At 45.8% G+C, this 25,881-nt stretch overlaps 1 protein-coding gene across 2 annotated transcripts in view; it reads left to right on the top strand.

The window, feature by feature from the left end:
• The window catches only part of LOC102453385 (protein Aster-B), a 337,552-nt gene that overhangs the window by 99,265 nt on the left and 212,406 nt on the right, over positions 1-25,881 (top strand). The window contains exon 1 of one of the 2 annotated variants that reach the window (XM_075909420.1): positions 19,911-19,930. The exons of the other annotated variant lie outside the window; for it this stretch is intronic. Within the exon in view, the coding sequence (XP_075765535.1) occupies positions 19,923-19,930 (8 nt within the window). The 5' untranslated portion in view covers positions 19,911-19,922. Of the gene's footprint in view, positions 1-19,910; positions 19,931-25,881 lie in introns of those variants that run through there. 2 annotated transcript variants of the gene reach the window in all.

Below are 25,881 nucleotides of genomic sequence, written 5' to 3'. Positions count from 1 at the left end.
ACTCCATCATTCTGAAATAGAATCTGATTACAAACCACCAAGTGAACTGTGTGTATGGCCATCTGACTTCCCCTGCCAGAAGAGTCATGCTTTGTTATAGGCGACTTCTACATGCACAATGCTATATGAGGATACCCCGAGAAAGACAGCAGTGGGCATAGGTGAGAAGTGGCTTGCAGCAAAAACTTGACCTTGGCCTACAACTCCAAGGAGAAATGTACCCTCCAAAGTGCATGACGGAAAAAGAGGCACAACCTGGACCTCGTCTTTGTCATTTCTGGGGGAAAGACCTGTGTGACTTGGATCCCTTCAATGAAGAAACCATTGTGCTTGGTGAAAAGTGGATGCAAGAGACTGGAGAGGATCTGCAAGACTGTTTTTCTCAGTGTACGCGCAGCATGTGACAAGGATTCATCACAGATTTTGGTCTACCTGTTAAACCTTTAGCTTCCCTAACCCGAGCCAGGTACTGACAGGAGTGCAACATAAATGCTGATCCAGGCCTGCTGAAGGAGCTGATTGAAACAATAAAACTGTGCTGTAATAGCAAAAAACACGGGTCACCGCCTGGATAGCCCACAACCACAGTGCATCAGAGCAGCCTCTCTCAGTCCAGTCCTAATGGTGAACCAGCCCACAGAGCAAAATGCAGATTGAAAGAAATTAAGCAGAACGTGGCTCACTCTTCAGACAACAAAGTGCACACTGAGCAGGTCAGCACTGAGGAGCTGTATACTGACTTGACCACATACCTAATTAACTATTACTATGCTTTGGGATGAGAGTACAGAAGTACTGCTGGACTTATTAACCTTTGCATGGAGACAATGCAGAAACTGAGGCTGTAGAGGCAGGCCTAACACATATCAAACACATAAAGACCCTAACTCCGCAAAAACGACCCTAAATCTACTCAACCTGCGAGCTGCATGAGTGAGAGCTGCTGATGAGGTGTTGCAAAGCTTCCATAGTGGAAGAGCAGCTGACTGACAAGTTGCTTTCACCCAGCCCATTCATGCTGTGGCCAGTTACAAAGTTAATTCAAAATATCAACAACAGCGTCAGCACCATTACAGGAACTCTCTGTCTGTGGTCATTTATCGGGTACGTACGGCACTGTGAATTACTGTGTGCTTCTGCTGACATTGGCCAGAATTCTGAGAAAGTAGCAAGATGGTGCAGGTCTTCTCCTCCCTGCTCAAGAACCAATGTTTGTCAAGGCGGGTGGTCAGAAAAGTTAATATCTTACTAAACAGAACAACTACTCCAAGGTTTAGAGGTCTCGCCCTTGCCGTTTGTCAGTTGGCTAGTTAGAATTCCCCAAGACCTAAAGATTCATGTATGCAGATATTTCCATCAACACCCAACTGGAAAGATTTGAGGACATTGAGCATATTCTAACTGTCTCCCTGAGTTTACATCCTGAGTTATGTCCTAATGACTTAACCAATCACATAATGGGTGCTTATAGAGATGCAAATTATTCTTATCAGCCTCTTGTAACTTGAACAATCCAATTCACTATTTTTTTCTTCCTCCCCCCTCCCCACCTTCCGCCTTCCCTTATTTATTCTTGGATCTGGACTTCTAATACTCCAGTCATCTGAAGAAGTGGGTTGTACCCACAAAAGCTCATGATACCATCTCCATGTTTTGTTAGTCTTTAAGGTGCTGCTAGACTATTCGTTGTTTAAGTCTCTCCCTATGTGGATAATTGTATCTATCACACATGGTTCTTGAATGCCAACCCTTCCAAGACACAAGTGCACACTTTCAACTGAAATGCCATCAGGCCAAGTGAAAACGCCTGATGTCACATCCTTAGAGCACTGTGAACAAAGTAGTGTACCTCAGGGTCACATTAGAACAAACGCTGACTTTTACAAAGCACATCAAGAAAGTGGAACTCCAGGTATTGTGTACTCCAGAATCTGGCCAATGCAAAATGGAGAGCTTGACCCCAAAACGCTCCTCGCAACCAGTTTCTCCCTGTGTTACTCAGTTGCAGAGTGTCAGGCCCCAATACTGTCCCACCCTGCTGTTCATGCAGAATTGATATTGAACTCAATCAGTCCTGCAGGATCATCATAAATCACAGTTGCTATTCTGCACGTGGGTACTGCACCACTCTCAGTGAGTGCGTGAAAAGAAGAGGGGGGAAGTTCCAAGACACCCCCTGCCTGGATATGTTCCACCACCCAAGAGGCTGAATTCCAGAAAGAGCTCTGTCTTACACTACTGCTGTGGAAGGCTACAGTGACAAAATTGAGAGAAATATCAATTATCTTGGAGAACTTGGCTCCTTCAGAACAACTTCCAGGCACTTGACCATGACCAGAAATGCTGAAGTACCCTAAATCAAGCAAGAGTGGATGGCAAAGACAGGTAACAATCTGAGAGGTCAGTCTCCAGTTTCTACTTGATCAATATGAACATGGAGAGAATAGAAAAAACACATGAACATTGTCTGATGTAATTCAACATCCTGCTCTTATGAGGGACTGTTTGAGACAAGTGACTGTACCAGGTCTTGAATGCTATGAAGATCCCCATTAGACCATCTCAGTGAGGGATGTATTTGCTATTACAGATCCCAACAACTTCCCACCAAAATGCCCCATTTTCTCGGTTTGGGGAGATTGTCTTGTTTTCATAAAATGAAAGATTTGAATACGTAGAAAAAACCCTCTCACATTTTTGAGGCATTTCCATCCATTGCTAACTTCACCACCACTGCCTCTGCTTCTTCAGAGCAGAATAGCAAAGGGGGAAGAGAGTTATGTTTGCAGTGTGCAGTTTTGTTTGCACACTCCTTGAGGTCACACAAAGGTAAGCCTTTGGTCGGGTCCTCAGGGAAGCAGTGTTTCAGTGTATTGCTTTAATAAAGAAGTACAACAAGAACGACCTGACTAAGCTGAACTTAAGTTTTCCACTTTCAGTCACTAAACTCTGTCTCCTTGTCTGTGTCTAGCCTGGTTCCTTCTCTTTCCTCTGAATTTATTAGATACATGCAATGTCCACAAGATGACACTGTGCCACATCTGTGCTAGAAAAGTGAATTATTGGAAATTGAAGGGATGGCATTGTAACAGTGCAGGGCACGTGTATTATCTAGGCTATTTTTGAGTAAGTTTTACCCCTGTTTTATCCCATGGACTCTAGTCTACAATTAGGAATTGCACTTAGGAATTAGAGCTAGGAATTTCTTAGTTAGCTTTTTCCAGGGATGCCATCTGAACATCCTGAATCAGTGGCTTAAGACAGTTCACAACCCCAGAGGGTTGTGGGACGAGGAGCCAAATTCCTGTGCATGGTTATGTATTTTGATGGCATTACTATGTTGTGGGATTTGGGCTGATAGGCCTCATTGCCACCCTTTAGTCAAGACTCGAGTAATGTAAGAAAGGCCCTTTACAGAACCAGACAGCAGAAACCACCACCCAAATCATGTGCATTTGGCAAGCTTTGAGTAGAAGCTCAGCTGTGAGGCCCATTGGGGTTTTTCTTTGCCTGATATAGAAAGCAAAAGAGCTAGGGCATTGGCTGGTGGATCTGTGTGTGAGCAAAGCAGCTAAGATACAGAGAATGAGCAAAGAAGACACAGACACAGCCAGAGAAACATGACAAAAAAGCTGATAGAGCTTTCTGGGAACATGCAGCTCAAAAGAGGCTTGAAATGGTGAGCAAAGAAACTCTCTCCTGTTCTTGGATTCTTCCTGTGTTCAGGGAAATGGGATGTTGCATACTTTGTAAATAAGTTTCTTCTCCGATAAGAAACAACCCACTAGACCCTCTCCCAGCTCAGCTAAGTGCTTGGATTAAAAAGGAGTAACAGTATTTTCTTACACTGCTGCTTTGCTTAGTCTTACAAATGTCTTTTGGAAAGCCTGAATTCTAACCACTAAACATCTCAGATGTTTTTGGGGCGATGATGGCGAATGCATGGTGGTATGTGTGGAAAAGCAGAGACTAACTGCTGGAGTGAATGGCACCATGTGCTACTTCAAGATGAGTCGCAGTAGGTGGATCATTTGCGTCTGGATCAGGACCAAGACCGCAGACAGGAGAAGCTGAGTTGCGGAAGGGAGTGAAGCAGCAGTGGCTACAGAAACTCAGAGCAGGGGCAACTGGTGAGGGGTGACTTAGGGCTGACCCCACCCCCAGCCCAGGGAAGGGGAGGGCTGGGACAATCCCCTCTTCCCCACCCTTGCTCTGCCCCTGCCCCGCCTCTTTGCCCAACCCACGCGGCTCAGGTCACTAGCAGGGCTGGCATCTGGCACCAGCAGCAGGGCTCTTGCTCCCTCCCCGCACTCAACGGCAGCAGGGGGAAGCAGAGCAGCGTGCCCCCAGCTCCCTCTGCTCCCTCAGCAGCATTGCTCCGCTTCCCCCGGTGAGTGCAGGGCGGTCCCATCCCTCCCCACAGGTGAACAGAGTGAACTGGGGCAGTGTCGCTCTGCTTTCCCCACTGTAGCCAGTGAGTGTGGGGGGGAAGGGGCGGGACCAGACCCCTGCTGTGGGTGCCAGCTTCCCTCCAGCCCCGCCAGGTCCCCAGACACCTAGGTCTCTGGCCCTGTCTGCTGCTGGCCAGCCCCTGCCACTCACACCCATACTGTTGGGGGATCACATACCTCCCCCCCACTCCCTTGTGCCTCACAGTGTCTCCCATGCTACAGAATGAGGGAGGAGATATTCTGTAGCTCAGCTGAGTCTGGCCCTGACATTTTATGGATCTTACACTTCCATGCAACTTTGTTCATGGGACTATATATATCCTGCCAGAAAGCTAGTGTTTTTTTCTCAAGTACGTTGAGTCTAATATGATTTGATAACCTCATTGCCTGATAATATACCACTGATAACAACAGCATATGATCTTGAACTTATCTTGGCACAATATTCAAAGTACACAGAATGAAGAGACAGCCTTGGACACAAACAAAAAAGCAAAGTGGGGGAGGAGTTGCTAGAGAGAGGTGGTGGGATGGAGTGCTCGGATGAACTAGCAATGTTTGGATTTTCAGCAACATAAAAGCTCAAAAACACCAGGAATGTTCTGAAAGTGTTTGCTAGCAATGAGTCGATTAATTTGCCAGAAATAAGATCTAATCCAAAGCCTTCTTCAAACTTAAATTAAATCAGACTTTTTTTGACTCTCTCAAAAAAATGTAGCACTTTAAAGACTAACAAGATGGTTTGTTAGGTGATGAGCTTTTGTGGGCCATCTTGTTAGTCTTTAAAGTGCTACATAGTCCTGTTTTTTGTTTCAGCTAGACTAGACTAACACGGCTACATCTCTATTACTATTCAAAAAAATGTGGATAACATTCCCCCTTCCCCTTCTGTCATTAATTTAATTTTCACGGAGGCCTATGCACACCTTAGTTCTAGCCACGAATGGAAATAGAAGTAATGAAATGCAGTAAGAAAAGCTGCTGCCATTGAATTCCTGACCTGATCAAATGCAGGAAGGACAGGAAATGTCTTACAACAGAGCCTGTTTGCATGAAGTTTCTAGCCCAGCATAAAGACGTTCAAATGCTTTGGAAAAAATGCCCCGAGTTTTTGATGTACTAATGCATCAAGCCATACACATTCAGCTCCTTGCTAAACTGAACCCAACATAATACAAAGTGCAACATGTTTTTTATTTAGAAGGTTCATCTTAAATCCACCCCTGTTAATTATATGTGTAGGGAACTGATAGGTGGTTGAAACAGGAGGATGATCAGAGATGATAATTGAGATCTCAGTTATATTATGGACTTTCTCATTATGTGATTTTGCGTAAGGCCTTTCAGCATAGCTCTGACTCCTTTACCCCTAAAATGGGAACAATAGCTACCTAAATCACAGGCATATTATGGAGTTTAACTCATTAATGGTACTAACCCAGAGGGTATTGGATGAAAGTGCTACAGGATTCCTGAGTATCAGCATATGGGAACTTTTTGCTAGATCAGTGTTAAATTCATTGGGTTCAGTTTTCAGGGGCTTGTAAAAAGGAGAACTGTAAGGGAATTTTTTGATACATTGTTTTTCAGCAAAAATAATAAAAAGTCAATTTTTTTTATTTTCCATTTTCCTGTGGTCTTTTGACAGAAGAAATCAATAGAGAACATTCTTCTCTAGTCTATTCTGCCCATGTGTGCTTCCTGGCCTGTGCAGAGTAGATGCAGGTCTGTAAACCATCAACATCTTACATGAAGCTTTTGATGTGTGTGAAACAATTTTTTAATTTTCTCTTTTGATGTGTGACTATTTTCAAAAATTGGATATTTCTTCCATCCCAGTTTGAGATGGGGTGGAAGAAAGGTCCAACTAAAATATTAATGGGACAGAAATCCATTTCCCTCACAAATATTTTCTGGAAATGTCAAGAAAATAGATCATGTCCCTGTAATTTGGCTTTTTACATAGGTGGTTTACACAGAGCTATGACTGCGCTTTAATTGCAGAAGTCTAGTCAAAGCCTTAGAGGCTGGCCATGATTAACAATTAACAGGATGCCAGTTTGTGGGAAAACATGCAAACAAACACATTTTCAAACAGAGTGACTATATAGAACTTTTAAGGGACCATGTGGAGCTGTGACTGGTTAAAATCAAAGTGTATTCCCAGTCTGCAGTTGTAGGGTGTGATTGCAGTTCTAGCTGACACAGCCAAACTAGCTTCACTATAGCTAATTTAGATCTCAGAACAGTGAAGCATTGCAGGATAGCCTCATGAGCTTTCTGAGTGGATTTGTACAGCTCATACTGAAGCTCAACCTGCTACAGCTTCACTGCTCTATGACCCAAGCTACTTTGGGATCTGAGCTGGAATCACACCTTATTTACACCGGGCTCCTATTACAGATGGGCAAATAATAGCAAAGCGGTTTATTTCCAATGAAGAAAGATTTCAAAGAATGGTCATAACCCTTATTTATCTTAATACTCCAAATGGACGACAGCTTTATTCTTTGCCTAAGGTCTATAGACTCAGTGGCTGAAGACACCACTGAAACAGGAATCTATGACACGCATAGTCTTGTTCACGTCACAGAGAGGGAAGCGTTGTTCCTGAGGCTTTATTCTCCAGTGCTTTGATTAGTCTATTTTTAAATCATGATTCAAGTAATACCTTTCCCACAGCTTTCTTTGAGTCAATTCCAATACCTCTTTAGGAAACTTTCAAGATTGGTCTGAATCATCTGATTACCCATGAAGCTTGAAATTGCAGACTGGATCTAGATTCAAATTAGATGAAAGACTCTGATCTTTATGATGGCTCATCCAAATCCCAAGGTCAGAATGCTGTGGCTCAAAACCACCTTGACAAAACTTACTCTACTCCTTTCCATCCCATCACTCCTTGCTTCGCCCCCTGCGGACCTCCTTAAACAATTCCTTGCCCTGCTTGCTGTTTACATCTTCTGAGTCATTACATTTGCCCTGTAGTTTTCATCTAGTCAAGATGTATATCTGTAAATCTTTCACTCATTGATCAGTCTCTCCACACCCTTAGCTATTTTTTTCTTGCTCTTTTCAGAATTTTTTCCATTCTTCTAAAATCTGAAGTCTGTGGTGCACTCAGTAATTTCCCTCTCATCTTTATTGACGTCCGGGTTCATAGCAGGATGCAGAAGCAGAAGTCTGTTCAAGGGGATTTTTATAACTGGTTTCCTTATGAACGTCCATGTGACACTTTCCACTTGGGATCAGAGGTGGCCAGTTTTGGTGCTTTGCTCCAAAATGAATAAGAAGCTCTTTGAGCACCCCCTTTGGCTTTGTTTTCAGCTCCTGGACTTCCTCTGCAATCAGCAGAAAACATTAGTCTCCAGGCTGTTTTGCTGCTCTGCACATCTGTGCTTCCTAGCCCTTATGAAAGAAAGCACAGAGATGCAGGCTAGTAAGTTAAATCGATCAATCAATCTTCAGGTTACATTATTTAGCATTAGAGCAGCCAAACTGCCTAATGATCGCCGCTCTGCCCCCCCCCCCCCCCCCCCCCCCGCATCACAGTGGGAAGGTTAGAGTGAAATGTAGCTAGGGTGTATAGAGATGTTTGTGCTCCTTTGGTGTAAGCGGGGGATGGGCTTGCTTTTGTGGGAAACTTTCCTGGCTTCTACACTGTACTGGTGAAATGAGCTAGCAAAAGGATCTGAGTCCCCACTCCCACTTCCTTTACCCAGAGGTACTCCCTCGCTTCTTCGCGTCCAGATGACTATACTTCTTAAAACCAGTAAAATTCATCATAGTAGTGAATTAGTGAGCTTAAATACTTAGTTAGTCAATTACTTCATTAGTTAAAAAAAAATCTAGATTAGGATAAAGGTTTTTTTTTTTTCTTTTTCGCCCAGTTAATCCCTTCCTGCAGTCTCTGACTGTTTCCACGGGCAGGCCTGGCTCACCAGGGTGTCAGTGCTGCACCTCATGTGAAGAGCCTATCCCGATACTGGATGGTCACTCAGAACGCGTCCACTGCCTCGGAGAGCCGCATAATGCTCAGAAGTGCCCTCTTTGTGCAAAGCTAAAATCGTGGGCACAGGAAGACAGAGGCCTCCAGCTTAAGTTATTTTCATTGGAAAACTCGCTTAGACCTGCCTCTGATCTGGGTCAGCACCCTCAGGAACTTAAGCAGCGGGGATCCAGAAAGCCAGCCAAAAAACCGAGTCGCCTCAGCACCTCAAGGGCCTATGGCACCAAAGTGGCCGTTTCCCTCACAGCCAGTGCCAAGAGGAGTGCCAGCACCACGCCACAGCACTTATGATGCCACTGGCATCTTTGGAGACCCCAACGGAGACGAACAGCGTGCATGCACTAATTCACGCTCTGAGGCAACAGGCTTCAAGTTGCCTGCCTCATTAGTTGCAGCACCATCCGGCACTGATACAATCTTGCTGATGCAGCACGAGAGCGCAGCACCGATCACGTTAACAGGTGCCTCAGTTGCCACCACAGAGGTGCCTGATGCGGCACAACTGCCCTCTGCACCGAGGCCTCCCACTACGGCACCGACAACACCTGTTGGGCATTACACTCAATACAGAGACTTATTAGTCTCATCCACTTTTAACGCCTCATCTTTACAAGCTGAGCGCTCTCTGCTGTGTTCACATCACAGAGCTCACTCTCTCAGGATAGAGTTTCATCGGAATCTGATGATGACTTCTCTAGGGGTATGTCTACCCTACAGCGTTATTTCAAAATAGCTTATTTTGAAATAGTTAATTTGAAATAAGTTATTTTGAAATAACACTTCTACACACAAAATGCATTTCGAAATAGCGTTTTGCTATTTCAAAATAGCGCGTCCACACTGAGTGGACGCTGAATTGCATTTAAGGCCGGCCGGAACCAGGTCCGGCAGGGCATCAGGTCAGGAGTGTCTTTGTGTGGCTGCTTGTGCTTAAAGGGACCCCTGCTCCTCCTGGGGCAGCCGGTTCTCAGGTTTCCCTGCTTGCTTGCCATTTTGTCTCTGTGTGCTCTGCTTGCCCTCACTCGGGACACCACAGAGCTCTGCAACATGGAGCCAGAGCTACCCCTGGGCACTCTGGTGCTTCTCTTGGACGCATTGCTGTGAGCCTGGTTGCACTTTCTGCAGGCTGCCATCTGGAAGGTCCATCAGGGGGCTGTCCATATCCAGGAGGCCGTGTGGGAGAGCTTCCACCCTGAGGAGCACTAACAGTCTCTCTGGTCTGTCCCGCTGGGGGCTTGTGCCTCATTCCTCCCTCACGTCCTTCCATTTACCCCCACCCCCAGCCTCCGTTCCTGATGTAAAATAAAATACAAGTTTTTTCATAAACACAAACTATCTTTATTTAACAAAACTGGGGGGGAGGAAGGGGGCGGGGAATGAAACTCTGGTGAGACTGGGGAAAGGAGGCGGGAGAGGGGAGGGGGAAACCTGGGAGGAGGGAGCTGGAAGGAGGAAGCAAGGGGAAGAAGAGGGAGGGGAAGCTCAGGGCTCAGAGGTGGGGGTATCGTCATGGAATGAGGAGTTACAGTTAATTCAAACTAAGGACTTAGTTCGAATTAACGTTTGACTGCCGCGTCTAGCCGCGGGCAGTTAGTTCGGACTAAAGGGGATTTAAAAATGGCGGCGCCCTAGAACATGCAAATGAAGCCCGGGATATTTAAATCCTGGGCTTCATTTGCAACTCTGGTTGCCCTCATTTGCCTACCTAGCTCGAACTAACGAGCTAGTGTAGACATACCCAGGTTTACCAAATTCAAAATAAGTGCTCCGCTATTTTGAATTCATTTCGAAATAGCCGTTTCGCTGTGTAGACGCTAGGAAAGTTATTTCGGAATAACAGCTGTTATTTTGAAATAACTTTGCTGTGTAGACATACCCTAGGGGTTTTTCACCAGAGAATTCTCCTTACACAGCTCAGAGATTTACTCTTCCAGATTTGGTAACATGCCTTGATATTATGGCAATCCCTGGGTACCTTCACCTGAGCCTTACCCCTACTGGCAATACTGGGACAAATGGCAATATTATTACAAACACCAGCATGGCCAAAAATGACAGAGTGCAGTATTCCCCCTCTAAACAAATACGAGAATGTGAACCAATCACACAGGAGGCAGTACCCCCTCCTGACCCAAATAACCTTCCTCCAGTGCAAGGAGGGTCTTTGGCCTCAGCTTCAACGACTTCAGACAATGCTGCACATTTCCAAGACCTTCTTAAACATGTAGCTGCTGAATTAAACATTTCTCTCCATGAGGCTGTGGAAAATCAGCACAAGCTAACAGACATACTGCACTCAGTAACACCATCAAAAATACCATTGCCAATTAATCCAGCAATAATGAAACCAGCAAACATGGTATGGCAAATTCCAGGATCAATCTCTTCGATAGCTAAGAGAACCGATAAGAAATATTATGTCCCACCCAAGGGTTCTGAATTTCTTTTTCTTACCCAGCACCAAATTCTCTCGTGGTGGAAGCTGCACAACTAAAATTCAAGCAGCAACAATACCGGTCTACCCTATGGGACCGCGATAGCAAAAGGCTCTGTGCATTCCAGCGTGAGAGATATACGCCTTCTACTTTATAATTTTGCATTTTGAATTGTACAGCTTTCTTGAGTAAATATGATTACAGAAATCACAATTGCAAAATCAGCATTATAGGCCACCTTAGTTGCTGCTGACACGGCTGCACACTCTACAGCAACAGTGGTAGTAATGAGGAAGGCATCTTGGGTTAGCTCTACTCCATCCCCCAGGGATATTCTATCTATAGTAGAAGATCTGCCTTTTGATGACCAGAAGTTGTTTGCAGCTAACACCAACAGAATTCTCCACTCTATGAAAGATTCCAGAGTGATGCTTCGATCTTTGGGGATCCACAACCAAGTACCTAGAAGAAGGCAATATAGGCATCAGCCCTACCCAAAAATCTCTGTTATAGATTCTCGCTGGGGCGGGAAGAAACGCTCACCGGCTGGCCCGCCCCCGACAAAGAACCTGTCCTACGCAGTTTCCCATGACAGTTTCCCGCAAGGTTCTCAACTGCCCCCTGACTTTGGCATGCAGGGCGGGTAGGGAGACCCCGGCCCGCCCTCTCTCCAGGTCTCAGCCCAGGACCCTATGAACAGGAACGCCAACTTCCTGTCCGGCCGGTGGGACTAAGCCGCAACTCACCGGCCCACGGGCTTCGTCTCTACCCTGTCCTGGGCTGCTTCCTCCCCTCCTGAGGTGCTCCCAAGAGCCACTTACCTCTCGCAGCTCCACTTAGCCTCTGTTGGCGACGTCTCACCTGCTGGCAGGCTCGCTCCGTGCCCTCCCATTGGGCGCGCTCACCCTTCCCAGCTCCCTGCCCTCTCAAAGGGCTTCTTCCCTTTTCAAAGCTGGCACCCTTGCTAAGGGACGCCAGCACACGTGTTGTACAGTGCCAGGTGGAGGCGCCAGGTGCCACCACGCAGGTGCAAGCCACGGCCGCCGAGCATTCCCTGCATGGCTGCACACCCCGGCACTGACACAGAGCGCCGCAGTAGTGCAGGGGGCGGGACTCTCTGCGTGAGCCCCCACCACCCCATCACACCCCCAATATGCACAACACTACAATAGACAAGACCAGGAGCAACAGAATAAATGCAGAGGCACAAATCAACGACAACGCCCTTCCTCTACCAATTCCCAACAGCTGCAGCAGTTCAACAAGTGAATTTGATCATCAGATCAAGGGTCTGGAGAGCATCTCACCTATTCCAATGCCATCGACGCAAGCAAATCTCTTCCAGCATTGATCGTTGCCCTTCTTCAACAACTGGCAATGTATAACCTCTGATGGATGGCGTCCTTTGACCACCTTCCCACCTTCTTCCCCAAACAACACGCAACGCCTTTTGAGATGAAAATGCACACCCTGGATTTGCACAGAGCTCTCTCCTTTTACCTGCAGCAAACAGAACCGTTACGGGTGTCTCCCGGACTATTTGTTTCAATAGCGAACCACAATAAGGCCCAGGCAATGTCATCACAGAGACTCTCCCATTGCATCTCAGATTGCATCAAGATCTGCTACACATGGTCAGACGCGGTGCCTTCAGATAGCATAACGGCACACTCAACCAGCGCCATGGCTACCTCCATAAAGTACCCATCAGAGACATCTGCGCAGTTGCCACGTGGTCCTCTGACCACACATCTACGCACTTATGCAGGGACCTCTTTCCAACCTGAAGCTAGCTAAGGTGGTTCTTTCCACTGCTTTTCTGCCAGATCCGAAGTCCCTATCTCCCTAAAGAGAAATTGCTTTGTTGCCACCTAATGTGGAGCACCCACAGGGACATCTCTCCCTCTCGAAGAGGAGGTTACTCACCTTGATATACTCACCTTGAGGTTCTTCAAGATGAGTGTACCCGTGGGGGCGCCACAACCCTCCCTTCCTCTCCTCTACGTTGAGATCCTGGCCTTCTCAAGCCATGGTTTCGGGGTAGAGAAGGAACTGAGGTGGCGGGAGGGGAGCTTGCGCATGCGTGATGCCTGCATCCTAACAGCACGAGGCTGCTGGTGCACACCTGCGCGGCCCTAGGGACACGGCTACAAAATCTCCGTTCTGAGGCTTGGTGGTGGCGCAGCGACCTAATGTGAGCACCCACGGGGACACTCATCTCGAAGAACACCAGTTACTATTGAGGCAAGTAACCGCCTCTTGTAAACTGAAGGAAAAACTGGGAAAGGTTAAAGGAAAACCTGTCCCCCTGCCCTGTAGCACAGGGACATCGCAAACCGCGTCTCTGGGTAGTCTGTGCCCCCCGCTCCCACGCCTCCCTGAGGCCCTGGCTGTGCTACAGGGCTGCTGTGGGTTGGACATTTGCTCTGGCGGTGGCCGCGTGCCTTCACACAGAATCCTCCCCAGCGACAGCCCCCCGTTGGGGTTATGATCTCCCTCCAAGTCTGGTCTGCCAGACCTCTTGCCCAGTGTCATCGCCCTGTGCCGGGCTTCTACCCAGAGCTTCCCTCACTCTCCTCGGCTACTCCCCATCTCCACATTGCGTTAGCCCCGGCTCCACTGCTGCTCTCTGCTGCTCTGCCTCCAGCTCCCTGGGCTGCTTCTCTGGCCCCTCTGGCTCTGGTTGCTGCAGCCCTGCCCCCAGCATGAGATCTGTTCTCTAGGCTGTCTCCCCGATTCTCTCTGGCTAGCACTGCTCTGCTCCCCGGTTCCGCTTGGGCCCCTTCTCTCTCCTTAGCTCCGCCCCCCTGTCTGTCTGAAACAGGCAAATCCAGCCCACACAGAGGACAGGACTCACCAGCCTCCTTACCCCCCTCACTAGCTTGCCTGCCCTGTCAATCAGGTTGACCTGGAGCATTGGCCTCCAGGCCTCTCCCCATTGCTCCTGGGGACTGTCAGTCTCAGAATCCTGATATCCCATCAAGCCTTGCCCTTCCTTTTGGTACTGAGGCTAGCCAACCAAAACCCACCACTGAATTTCAGTAAGGGGCCAGCAGTCCCCTTACACTGGCATTTGGACATAATGGAGAAGCTACTGGTGTGAACTGGGTAGAGAAGCAGCACAGCGCGCTGTAGGGCTGCCAGGTGGTTTCAACAAAAATACCAGACACACTTGACATGACATCACAACCTATATTCCATCTTATCTAGAAAATACCCGACATTTCTATTTTCTCAATTTGTTTCCCGAACAGAAAGCTGAAATACTGGACTGTCCGGTTCAAAACTAGATAATTTCATGGAGGTTAGGTCCATAAAAGGCTATTAGCCAGGGGATAAAATGGTGTCCTTGGCCTCTGTCTGTCAGAGGCTGGAGAGGGATGGCAGGAGACAAATCGCTTGATCATTGTCTTCGGTCCACCCCCTCTGGGGCACCTGGTGCTGGCCACTGTCAGCAGACAGGATACTGGGCTAGATGGACCTTTGATCTGACCCAGTACGGCCGTTCTTATGTTCTGTAAAACCAGACACCTGACAACCCTACCGCACAACCATCTCTCAGACCTCCCTTTCAAATAGGTGTCTGGGACTGAACGTTAACCCATTTTCTGTTTCTAAAGCACCTTTCATGTAAGGATCTCAAAGCACTTAATTTGGAAGTTTTAACGAGGCTGCAGGGTCCAGTGGGTAGGACTGAGGACTGGGACGTGTGAGATATAGACTCAGTTCCCAGCTCAGACACTAACTTGCTGTCTGATCTGAAGTAGGTCACTTTTAATGTCTCTGTGCCTTTCGTTGCCTACCCAACATTTGTGTGCATCTCTTAGGCCATGTCGACACTAGCTAGGGATGTAAAATCCTGTTTCATCGATTACCTGGTTAAATATTGCATCCCACAGGCTGCTCCAGCCAGGCTGGGCCTGCCGTGGGTGGGGGCTGCTTGAGCCAGGACAGGCTACTGGTTAACCGCTGACATCCCTAGCACTAGCAGGCTTACAATGGCACAGCTGTATCGATTAGATACTCTGCTGTAAGATCACTTGTGTAGCCACCCTGTGCTGACGAGAGAGAGCTCACCAGTGGACTTTGTAAAACCACCTAAACGAGTGGCAGTAGCTGTGTCAGGAGGAGCAGGTCTCACACCGACATAGTGCAGCACGCACAAACGCTTACGTCAACAAAATTGGTCACTTGGGGTGTTTTTCCCCCTCCACTTCTGAGGGACATACATTTTGCCAACATAACTGGCAATAGATGTGGCCTTTGCCTATAAATGCTTGAGGCAGGGCTAATGTCTCTTATTGTAGTGTGCATATGTGCTATGCACAGCACAAATGTGGCCCTGACCTCTGTGAGAGCTTGTAGGCACACTCCAAGGAGACTCGTATCATTATTTCCATTATACAAAATGGGGAAACTGAGGTACAAGGAAGGCTTAAAGACTGGCCCAAGTTGAAACCAAAATCCCCTGGCTCTGACTCACCTTCATGTGGCACAGAATAAGGGGTTTAATGTTGCCTCTCATGTCAGCTTGTCATTTCTCCCAGCAGCTTGATCTTTTCCAACTGTTATTACAGTCAATGACATGATCCTGGGTTATAATTTAAATGCCAACTGTAATTATCACTCAAACGATCTGCTTACCAGTGCCCTTCCAGTATCTGGAGATGTTGTCTCCTCCTCTAGGGATGAACAGAAATCGAGAGGTGGTCACCTGGGGACTGTACCCTCTACTGGCAACAGGAGATTTTCTTCTCTTTGGGAATTGTCCTTATTTAAATGTTGGTCACTTACCCTAAGATTAGAGAGGCCATGCATGACGGGACAACTGCGAAAGGAAATGAACGTAGTCCTGTGTTCTCAGCTAGAATCTGGGAGTTGGAACTCCTGGCTTCTGTTCCATATTCCAAGAGAGTCACTGTGGGTATGTCTACGCTGCCACCCTAGTTCGAACTAGGGTGGCAGTGGAGACATACCCTATGTGATCTTGTGCAAATCATCTGCGCATCCTTTGCATTCGTTTAGAGAGGAGGCATGCTATAGCAGATGGTGCACCAAACTGCAACGTAGGTGACTGTGTTCTATTGCTGGCTCTGCCAAAGGCTCCTTGTGTGACCTTAGGCGAGTTGCCTAGGGTTAAATTTTCAAAAGCTAATACATCACTTTAGGAGTCTCTGTCCTATCACCTTTCAATGAGCTTAAACTACTAAGTGAATAAGTCCTGAAAATGGGACTTGGATTTCTAAATCGCTTACACACTTTAGATAATTTTACCCTAATATTTTGTCTGCCTTGGTTACATCTGTAAAACGGAGATAATGTATCCTTTTCTTTTCCGTTTGCTATTCAGAATGTAAGCTCTATTGTCTCTTACTATGTGTTTTTGTGGCAGGAATTCTCTCTCACTATTGTATGGCACCTAATAGTAATAGGACTGTGTTCTTGGTTGGGGTTCCTAGCATTACTACTGTTAGTAATTTAGCTTAACCACATATAAAATGGATATAAATATTGACCCACTGTGGTGGTCATAAAACACAACTCCCAGATCCAAACAGGTCTTAGCTATAAGAATGTTAATATCTAGATCCAAATTTTATTACTCAAGACTCATCTCTAATTAATAAACTGTTTTGCAGATGGTGTTCTAAAAATAAATTCATCCGTGCTTATAATTTATCCTGAGATCTTTGAATGAAACAGCCCAAGTATTTTTTTCTAAATTTGAGCCCAAACCCCAAAATAAATATGATGATGATATAGCCCCTCTTGATCCCTGAGGCTACGTCTACACTGCAAGGTTTTTGCGCAAAAACTGCTGGTTTTGTGCAAAAACCCATAGAGCATCCGCACCTCAAATATGCTTTTGTGCAAGGAAATCAAGAGTAAAATGGCAGAACAGAGGGCTTTTTCCACCGTAGGTAAACCTCCTTTTACGAGGCATAACTCCCTTTTGCGCAAGAGTTCTTGCGCAAAAAAGGCATGTGTGGACTGTTCAGAGGGGTTTTGTACAAGAAACCCCTATGGGAAAAAGCATAGGTGCTCTGATGGCCATCACTTTTCCAATGTGCTTCGAGGTGTGGATATGCTCTTGTGCAAGAAAATTTTGTGCAAAAACTCTTGCACAAAAGGCTTCTTGCACAAGAAGCATGTAGTGTAGACGTAGCCTGAATGAATACAGAATACCAATTGGAGCCTTATGCCTAAATCCTTCACCTTTTCTGGAAGTAGAGGGAAGGTGAAGCTTAGTGATTTATCCCTTAGTATGCTTCTAGCCTCTCCTCATGAGCTGTAAGGGTGCCTCAGAACCGGAAGTCATATCCGTCATTCACAAAGTAAAGAGGGTTATTTTGTAGAATGGAAGGCATTGAAGCCGTTGATGGAGCGTGTGGATTTTAGAGCCCAGCCCTTGTTCCATAAGTATGTTAAAGTATCTCATGTTGTAGTTTAAATATATCACATGCTCTTTTGTCCATCCACCTATGTGCATCTGGGGATGATTCTGCTAAGATGTTTAAGCTGAGATTTGCAAATCTCCCTTAGAGATGGATCCTCCAGTCTTCATTAAAAACTAATGGGAATTGGAAATCCCAGTCCCCTATATAAGAATGGCCACATGGAGTCAGATCAATGTAGCCTACTATCTCATCTTTCGATATTGGCCTGTGCCAGATGCTTCAGAGGGAGTCAATGCAGCAGGGCAGTTTATCGAACTGTCCATCCCCTGCTGTGCGCTCCCGCTGGAAGTGTGGGGACATGCGGAGCCTGGAAGTTGCTTTGAGAAAAAGAATTCTCTGACTCAAAGTTCTTCAGCAAGACCTCCTCTAGGGAGGTGGGGCCTGGGACAGCCCCCATCCCTCTCCACCACAGACTCCGCTCTCTCTTCCTGCTCTGCCTGGCTTCACTCCTCCCCTCTTTCTCCAAGCCCCACCCCTGCTCCATCCCTGACCCACCTCTTCCCACCCTTGCTTCGCCCCACCACTTCCCCATGCTCCCTTCCTGGAGTGACGCAACCCAGGAGATTAGTGGGGGACTTGGAGCCGGCAGCAGGGGTCAGGCCCTGCACTCACCAGGGCTGCGGGAAATGGCGCGACCCAACCCCAGCCTGCTTTTCTCCCCTGGCTCCCAGCCGCGTTGCTTAGGGGAGCGGAATGGGCCGGGTCTAGATCGCTCTGCTACCTGCCGCCTCTGGTGAGTGCAGGGCCTAGCTCAATCCCTGTTGCAGGTGCCAAGCCCCACATAGTCCCCTAAGCTGCCCTGAGTCCCTTGGGGGACATGGGGCAGCTGCTCCAAACTGTCCAGTGGATGGGGCGGCTCTGTTCTTCAGAACTCACAAGGAAGTTTAATTTGTTTCTTTTGCAGTAGTGTGAAAAACTGGTCTGGATCAGGTCAGGAAGGCCTCCATAGGTCACCTTACTTGATCATCTCCGTGGGCTGCTTATCCAGGAACAGGAAAGGCGTCTCAAGGGGCCTGTTTTTTCAGATCCATTTTCTATCCCATGTGTTAATTTTTCTCTATTTAGCTCCTCCCTGGGCATCCAGGCCCATACAAAGGGGGAAGGTACCTAATTCCACCAACCTAGCAAATCCATGTTAATAGTTTTACTATGAGCATGCTCAAAGATAAATGCTGAAGGTATTGAAAAGTGGGGGAAAATGTGGTAGAAGTTTCTATGGCAAGTGGAATAGTATTCTGAGTAAAGCCTGGTCTAGTCAACCCAAAGGTGCTGCTTCCAAAATGCCATTAAACATGTATATGTGGTCTTGACTGTCCGTCTGTGTGTTTTTTTCCAGTACAGATCTTGTATAACTCACTAATCATGATTGTGTTTTGCCAGTTTCCTTAGCACACTCTGGCCTTTAGCAGAACTCTTCACAACACCCTTTCCTTCTAAGGGTTTTCATTCAGCATGAGTATCCCTCCTTCCCTGGGGTGTTCCCATATAAGAATGAAGCTTCACCCATGTGTGCACACGACAGCATTTCTGGTGAAGGGGAGATCCCATTATAAAAAGGAGAGAAATCTATTTGAAGTGGGGCTATTTCAAGGCCCATAAAAACAAGAGCTGCGAATTAATAGCCCATCCACAGATAGAAATGAATGCTCTTGAAGTGGCTTGGCAAACACGCAATGTAGGCAATTCATGAAAAGCAAATAAAAACTAACAAATTGGCACAATAATTCTCTTCAGCCATAACAACTAGTTTCTTTGCAATGCAATTGTACGTGGGCGTTTTTGCATCAACCATTTTTTCCTGTGACCATCTATTGATCTACAGTTTGGTTAAATTACTACAAATCAGCAGATCGCGTCTCACTGCTTCTATTTCTAAATTGCCTCTTCATGAAGATAATAGCTCTGCATTTCATATTTGGGAAAAGATACCAAGAGGTCAAAGTGAACCTCTTTAAGTCCACCAAATGCTTCAGGTAAACAACTATACAACACAAGGGAGATGGTGGTTTTAGCATATATTCAATGTAGCTCAAGTGGCATGTGGACTCATCACTGATTTTGGTCCATCTGGCTTCCCTGGGCCAAGTGCTGATGAGGCATCCTCCCATACTCCCCAACACAGGGGTGAAGTGAAGAAGACGACTGCTATATTTGATAACATGGTGCTGTGTTGGCTGTATCAGCACTGCTTCTGATCATGAGAGATGCAATAGAGATAACTAAACCACAGACTCCACCCTTGATACCAAGAGAATAATAATTAGTGTATTCAGTCCAGTCACTACAGGGCTAAAAGTAAATGCTGGGAATGTTACGTTTCCAGCAGTTCAAAGTTCCAACTTTTAGCTGCCCAGTACCACAAGAGATCAGACTTTAAATTTGCCACCTGATTGTGGATAGAAAGTCTGTTACTCAAGCAGGATTTAACTTTCTTCATCCTGGAACATTGGCAGGTGTAAATATTTGGAGAGACAAAGGAGACTGTTTGATGTAAAAATTCTTGGCTATTTAAAACTGCTCAGAGGTTTGGATGTTGGAATAAATCCTAGGGAAGATGGATTAGAAGGTAATGGTTAGGTAAGCCGATTGCATGATAAATTCATTTATCAGATGACTTCAATGTGTTTCATGGATATATTGCGTCTTTGTGTGTTTGCATGTACATGTCTATATGTATTTATATAATGTGTGTTTGGTAGCTGTATATGATGCATGTTTAAGAGAGTCTGATATCTATTTCTCAAGGATCAGTAAAATTTAAATCACCGATCCTATTAACATATTGGGTCCACATCACAAGCTACAGCTTAAAGATTACAAATGGCAAAATTCCCAGCAGCATTTTCTTCCTTTTTCACCCTTTCCTAGTCAATAGCTGTTGTGGTGATGATTCTGAAAAAGCATTAGAATGCAAATTTCAGATCATCCACTGCAATAAGTAGCAACTTGTTTTGATATCTGGAATGCTCTGGTTTTGCTGCAGATGTGTTCATATTTTGTGCATGCCTGGTATGTTTCTCTTAGTTTACCTGTTTTGCCCCCAGATGCTTCGTAATTGCTCTTCATTTAGGGACCCAGAACTTTTCATGTAGTAGAACTCCAAAGACCTGGTTTTCAGAGCTGCGGTGCATCCATTACCCCATTGATTGCAGTTGCAGTTGTAGGTACTTTATTACTTCCTAGAATCAGGCCCCTCACTTCAGACACACAAGTCCACTGACATGAAATAGACTTACAAATTAAACAGACTCTGCAATGGTTGCCATTGGAGTCTTTATATTTTTGCGATTGCAGAGGGATACAGGACTCTATGGCTATGTCTACACTGGCAGCTTCTTGTGCCAGAAATATGCAAATGAGGCTAAGCATGGCATATTGCCGAGCCTCATTTGCATACCTAATGAGCTGCCATTTTGCAGAAGAGGCTTTTGTGCCAGAGGGAGCTGTCTACACTGCCCCTACTTGTGCAAGAAAACCCCTCTTGCACAATGCCGTTATTCCTGAAAATAATTGGCGTAACAGCATTGCGCAAGAGGTAGAATCACCAGGCAGGTGAAAGGGGCTGGCTGCGGGTGCCTTCCTCCCATGACTGCCATAGCCCCGAGACTCCCATCCCCCAGGTGCTGTTTAGGGAGGGAGGGGTGCAGCCCGCCCACCCCTGATTTACACGGGAACATTGCTGGCTGTTCCCCTTCATCAGGGAGCAAGGGGAAAGAGCACAGTTTGCTCCATTCCTCAGTCTGACTGGAAAGCACAGGGGGCAGATGAACCTGGACCTGTGTCTGCTGAAGCTGCAACAGCCATGGAGAGGGCGTCTCACCTGGCCCCAAGTTGCTGTGGTGAGAGAAGGCTGGGGTTGTCCTCTCTCCCTGGGGAAGCCTGCACGCTGAGCCCCTCATCCCCAACCCCACCCCAGAGCAATGATTCAAATGAAGAAAAACAAAAAATAACTGAGTTAAGGACCCGAACAACACCAGATACATTTTCTAGTCTATGTTTGTATGTGTATATATGCCTGCATCAGCTGAATCATGCTCCCAGGGCTCAGGCTATAGGGCTATGTATATATAATGAATGAAACACATATATAATAAAACATACACCAAAACAATCCCTTCACACGTTCAAGCAGGTACACTTTACAAACACATATAATCACCCATATGGATATGGAACAGATTATATATAGACATGAATATATATTTATAAAAGATACAAATACATATTTATAATCTTTAAAACATGCATATATTTACACACACAAGTACATTCATTCACACACAAATCTACATGTTTGTGGAGGGTACAGGTACATGCATTAATCATATTGGGCAATATTTACTCAAATGCCTGAATTTGCACGCCTAGACTAAGCATGGCTTCTGAAAGAAGATATGCAAATTGGACTCAAATTTGCATATATTCTTCCTTCCCCCTCCCCCTCCCAGAAGAGGCTTTTCCAATATTTGGCCCGTCTACATGGAGCCAAATATCAGAAAAAACCTCTCTTTTGAAAGCCCCCTTATTCCTCCTAAAAAATGCTTAACATAGAATCATAGAATCATAGAATAATAGGACTGGAAGGGACCTCAAGAGGTCATCGAGTCCAGCCCCCCGCCCTCAAGGCAGGACCAAGCTCCGTCTACACCATCCCTGACAGATGTCTATCTAACCTGTTCTGAAATATCTCCAGAGAGGGAGATTCCACCACCTCCCTTGGCAATTTATTCCAATATTTGACCATCCTGACAGTTAGGAATTTTTTCCTAATGTCCAATCTAAACCTCCCTTGCTGTATTTTAAGCCCATTACTCCTTGTCCTGTCCTCAGAAACCAAGAGGAACAAATTTTCTCCTTCCTCCTTGTGACACCCTTTTAGATATTTAACATGATTAGCAAGCTCATATAAAGTTATATTAAGACCATTAATGGTTTAGTGTCGATAGGCAATAATATGGTTCACTAGTAACATGGATGATGCAAACATGCACACACACACAGGCCACCATCCGGGGTGGATGTGGGAAAAGAGGGCAATTGCCCTGGGACCTGGTGATTCAAAGGAGATCAGGACTCCCAGCTACTGCCATTGCTGCCCTGGGCTCTTTAAATCGCTGCTGCAGCTCGACATGCCCCACCCAGCTCTGAGGGCTGTGGGGGGCTCAGCACCATGGTCCGGGTGGCGCTGAGTGTTGGCAACCCCCAGCCCCACCTCTTCCACCTGAGGCCCTGCCCCTTCTGGGGGCTTGGAGCTGCCTTCACCCCACACCTTGACTAGGTGCCCATGGAAGCTGTCAGCCCCCCCCCCCCTTACATATGATATTCACTCCCTACCTCTATACAGATTGAGATGTATATGCACACATGCATACCCCCTTCTGTATTCAAGTGGCAATCTGACCCCACTTTAATGTTTCTATCTCGAAGGGTATGTCCACGCAGCAATAAAAGATGTGACAAAGTGACAAAGTGCTGGTTAACCTGTGTCAGCTGAATCATGCTCCCGGGGCTCAGTCTGTAGGGCTGTATGTAGACATCCGACTGTACCGTGGGCTCTGAGACCCCTGCGAGGTGGGAGGGTTTCAGCTGATCTGGGCTCTGCAACTCAGCGCTGCGTGTGGGTTTTCTTTAAATCATGATGTAGATATACCGCAGGGACAGCTCGTTCTGTGAGAAATAGGCTTATTTTCCAAGTAATGGCCTTCAGGGAGTCCTGAATCTGTTTAAAGTTATCAGCAATACCTCTGTTTCTTGTCATTACATGAAGCATTGCTCCGCAGGTTCCATATAAGCAGCTATTCACTAATTAAAATGGGACCAGAGGCAGGGATGTAGTCTGAAATTTGAAAGTGGTTCACGCACCTTCTGATCCATTACCACCTCCTGGCTGTATTATAGTTACTTTTTGCAGAGGCAGACACTACATGTATTATGACTGTGGGGACAGTTAGCTAGATATGGCTGTGTGCATGTTAATAAAAGACTTTATGAACAACAAAAAGATAAAGGCCATTAGCAAGCAGACATGTTGTCCCCCTGGAAATTAAAAAACACAGGCGGTTGCCTCACACAGTTTATCTTCCCACCCACACCTGTCCTGTGGGTGGAAATTGTCTGATATCTCTGCAGATGTTTGGCTGACACAGGAAATGGCTTTTTTTAAAAAGTTTTTCACAAAGGTTAGGAGAGAAAATTCCTTTGTGATCCTCAGTTTGCTGTTAATAAATGTGATAATTATCCCCCAACATATTTGAGGCCAAACTACTAGCTCACCTTAGAATTTAAATCATGTCTCATTTGATTGTGAGTCTTTTCTCTTCATTTCTGTGTCTCCTACTCTGTTCCAAGAGGGGGAATGAACCAGATATCCTCTCGCTACCACAAAGATGCTGAATCTAATTGACCCAAATATCTGTGTGGATGAAATGTTTGGCACTAATAAGACCATGCCAAAATAGCTGTGTTAGGGTTAGCCAGCCTGACCTTTATTCCTCATGACCCAGTGCTCAGTTAGTCCAGGTTTCAAAGAATGATTCCTTCCTTTCTCTTTAAGACACTGCCAATTATAAAGAAAGAGAGTCAAAAACACCCACTGCAGGGTTAGCAGATCACATCTCCAATTGTCCTGTTTTTCTGACTTCACCTTAAATTGTCCAGAAATTATGCTTCTGCTTAGGAAAAAAAACCCTTACAGTTCCGTCAGGAGACAAATAGAAAACAACTAATGAGAGGAATGAAAAATATTCCTCTGACTTCTCCATAAATAATAGCAAACAGAGATGCACAACAGCCAGAGCACTGAGACTGCATCCCAGTTTCTGCCTGTAAATCATTAGACTCTCTCTCCTGTCTATGTGTATAATTAATTGTCAGTCCAAGGCACTGTGGAATTTTGTTGTCTGTTGTAGAACGAAGGTTATTACAGGAGGAGAGGGGACTATTCAAGTTGAGCACAACTTGCCCGTTTCATTTATAGCATCATGTGGCAATACTTTTATTTCTTTTGAGTTCAAATGTGTTTTGCTAACTCTGCCTCACCCCCTAATTTGGTTATTTGAATGAAAATGAAGGCTCCAGAAATGTATGGGTTGAAATCTCAAGTTATGCTTTGACTGGTTTCTACCCCTCTTGAAACAGTTTTAAAAAAATCCGGCAAAACTAGGCCAAATTGGAGTTCATAGCAAAACCCCAAATCAGATGAAATTCTAAAACTTTGGTGGGTTCTAGTTCTAATGTAATAGCTCAGTTCCAGTGAGCTAAAAATCCACTGCTGAATTCATGTGGCTCTTGTCCCCTGTCAGTTCCTAAGTTTGTCTGGAAGGCCTGGGAATTCAAACAATACATTTTATTAGAAGCAGCTCTTCCTTTGGGCTCTGAATAGAGTGAAGGGTTTCATGGTGTTACACTTCTGCTTTTGGTTAGAACAAAGGGGCATGCAGATGTATAAGTGTTTATAAGAGAGAAATTACTGCAGGAGATTGGGGTGGGCTAAATAGGGAATTGTAGGAACAAGCCACTTGTTGAAGAGCAGGTTGTAAGAAAAGAACCACAGGCACATGTAGAGCCAGTTAAGGAGGAGGAGATGAGGCAGAGGTGACAGGAACACTGGGCAAAGGAGGAAGTGGGAGAAATGTAAGCAGAAAAGAGATGAGAGATGAGTCATGGACTGTAGTGTAGGTGCAGGGGAGGAGAGTAGAAAGAGGAGGAGGATTTAGCAAACAGGAATGTTTCTCAAGGAAGGCTGATCTTCAAGGATAGGGCTGAACTAGGAAACAGGGAGTTCTGCAGTGACATGGGAATGGTTGATGCAGAATTGTATTGTTAGGGCTTGTCTACACTGGCAAGTTACTGTAACTTTCTCATTCAGGGGTGTGAACCCTCTGCCCCCACCAACACAGGGCTGTAAAATGCCAGTGTAAACAGGCTTTCAGTGCTCAGACACACACTCTTAGGATATGTGCGAATTAGTTAATTCGAAATAAGCTAATTCGCATTAGTGCATCTAGACCTAAAAACTAATTCGAATTAGCGTTTTGCTAATTCGAAATAGCATGTCCACACTGAGTGGACTCTGAACTGAAGTTAAGGCTGGCCGGAACCAGTGCTGGCAGGGTAACAGGTTAGGACTATGGAGCTGCTATCTCTGGCTAGCTGAGGGCTGTACTTAAAGGTCTTAATGATCTGGAGAAAGGGGTAAGCAGTGAGGTGGTAAAGTTTGCAGATGATACAAAACTGTTTAGGATAGTCAAGACAGAAGCAGACTGTGAGGGACTCCAAGAAGATCTCACCAAACTGAGTGATTGGGCAACAAAATGGCAAATGAAATTTAACGTGGATAAGTGTAAAGTAATGCACATCGGGAAAAATAACCCCAACTATACGTACAGTATGATGGGGGCTAATTTGGCTACGACAAATCAGGAAAGAGATCTTGGAGTTATCGTGGACAGTTCTCTGAAAACATGCACACAGTGTGCAGCGGCGGTCAAAAAGGCAAATAGGATGCTAGGAATTATTAAGAAAGGGAT

Source organism: Pelodiscus sinensis, chromosome 26, assembly GCF_049634645.1.
Source record: "Pelodiscus sinensis isolate JC-2024 chromosome 26, ASM4963464v1, whole genome shotgun sequence".
Lineage (NCBI taxonomy): Eukaryota > Metazoa > Chordata > Testudines > Trionychidae > Pelodiscus > Pelodiscus sinensis.
This window is presented reverse-complemented; position numbering and strand designations above follow the sequence as displayed.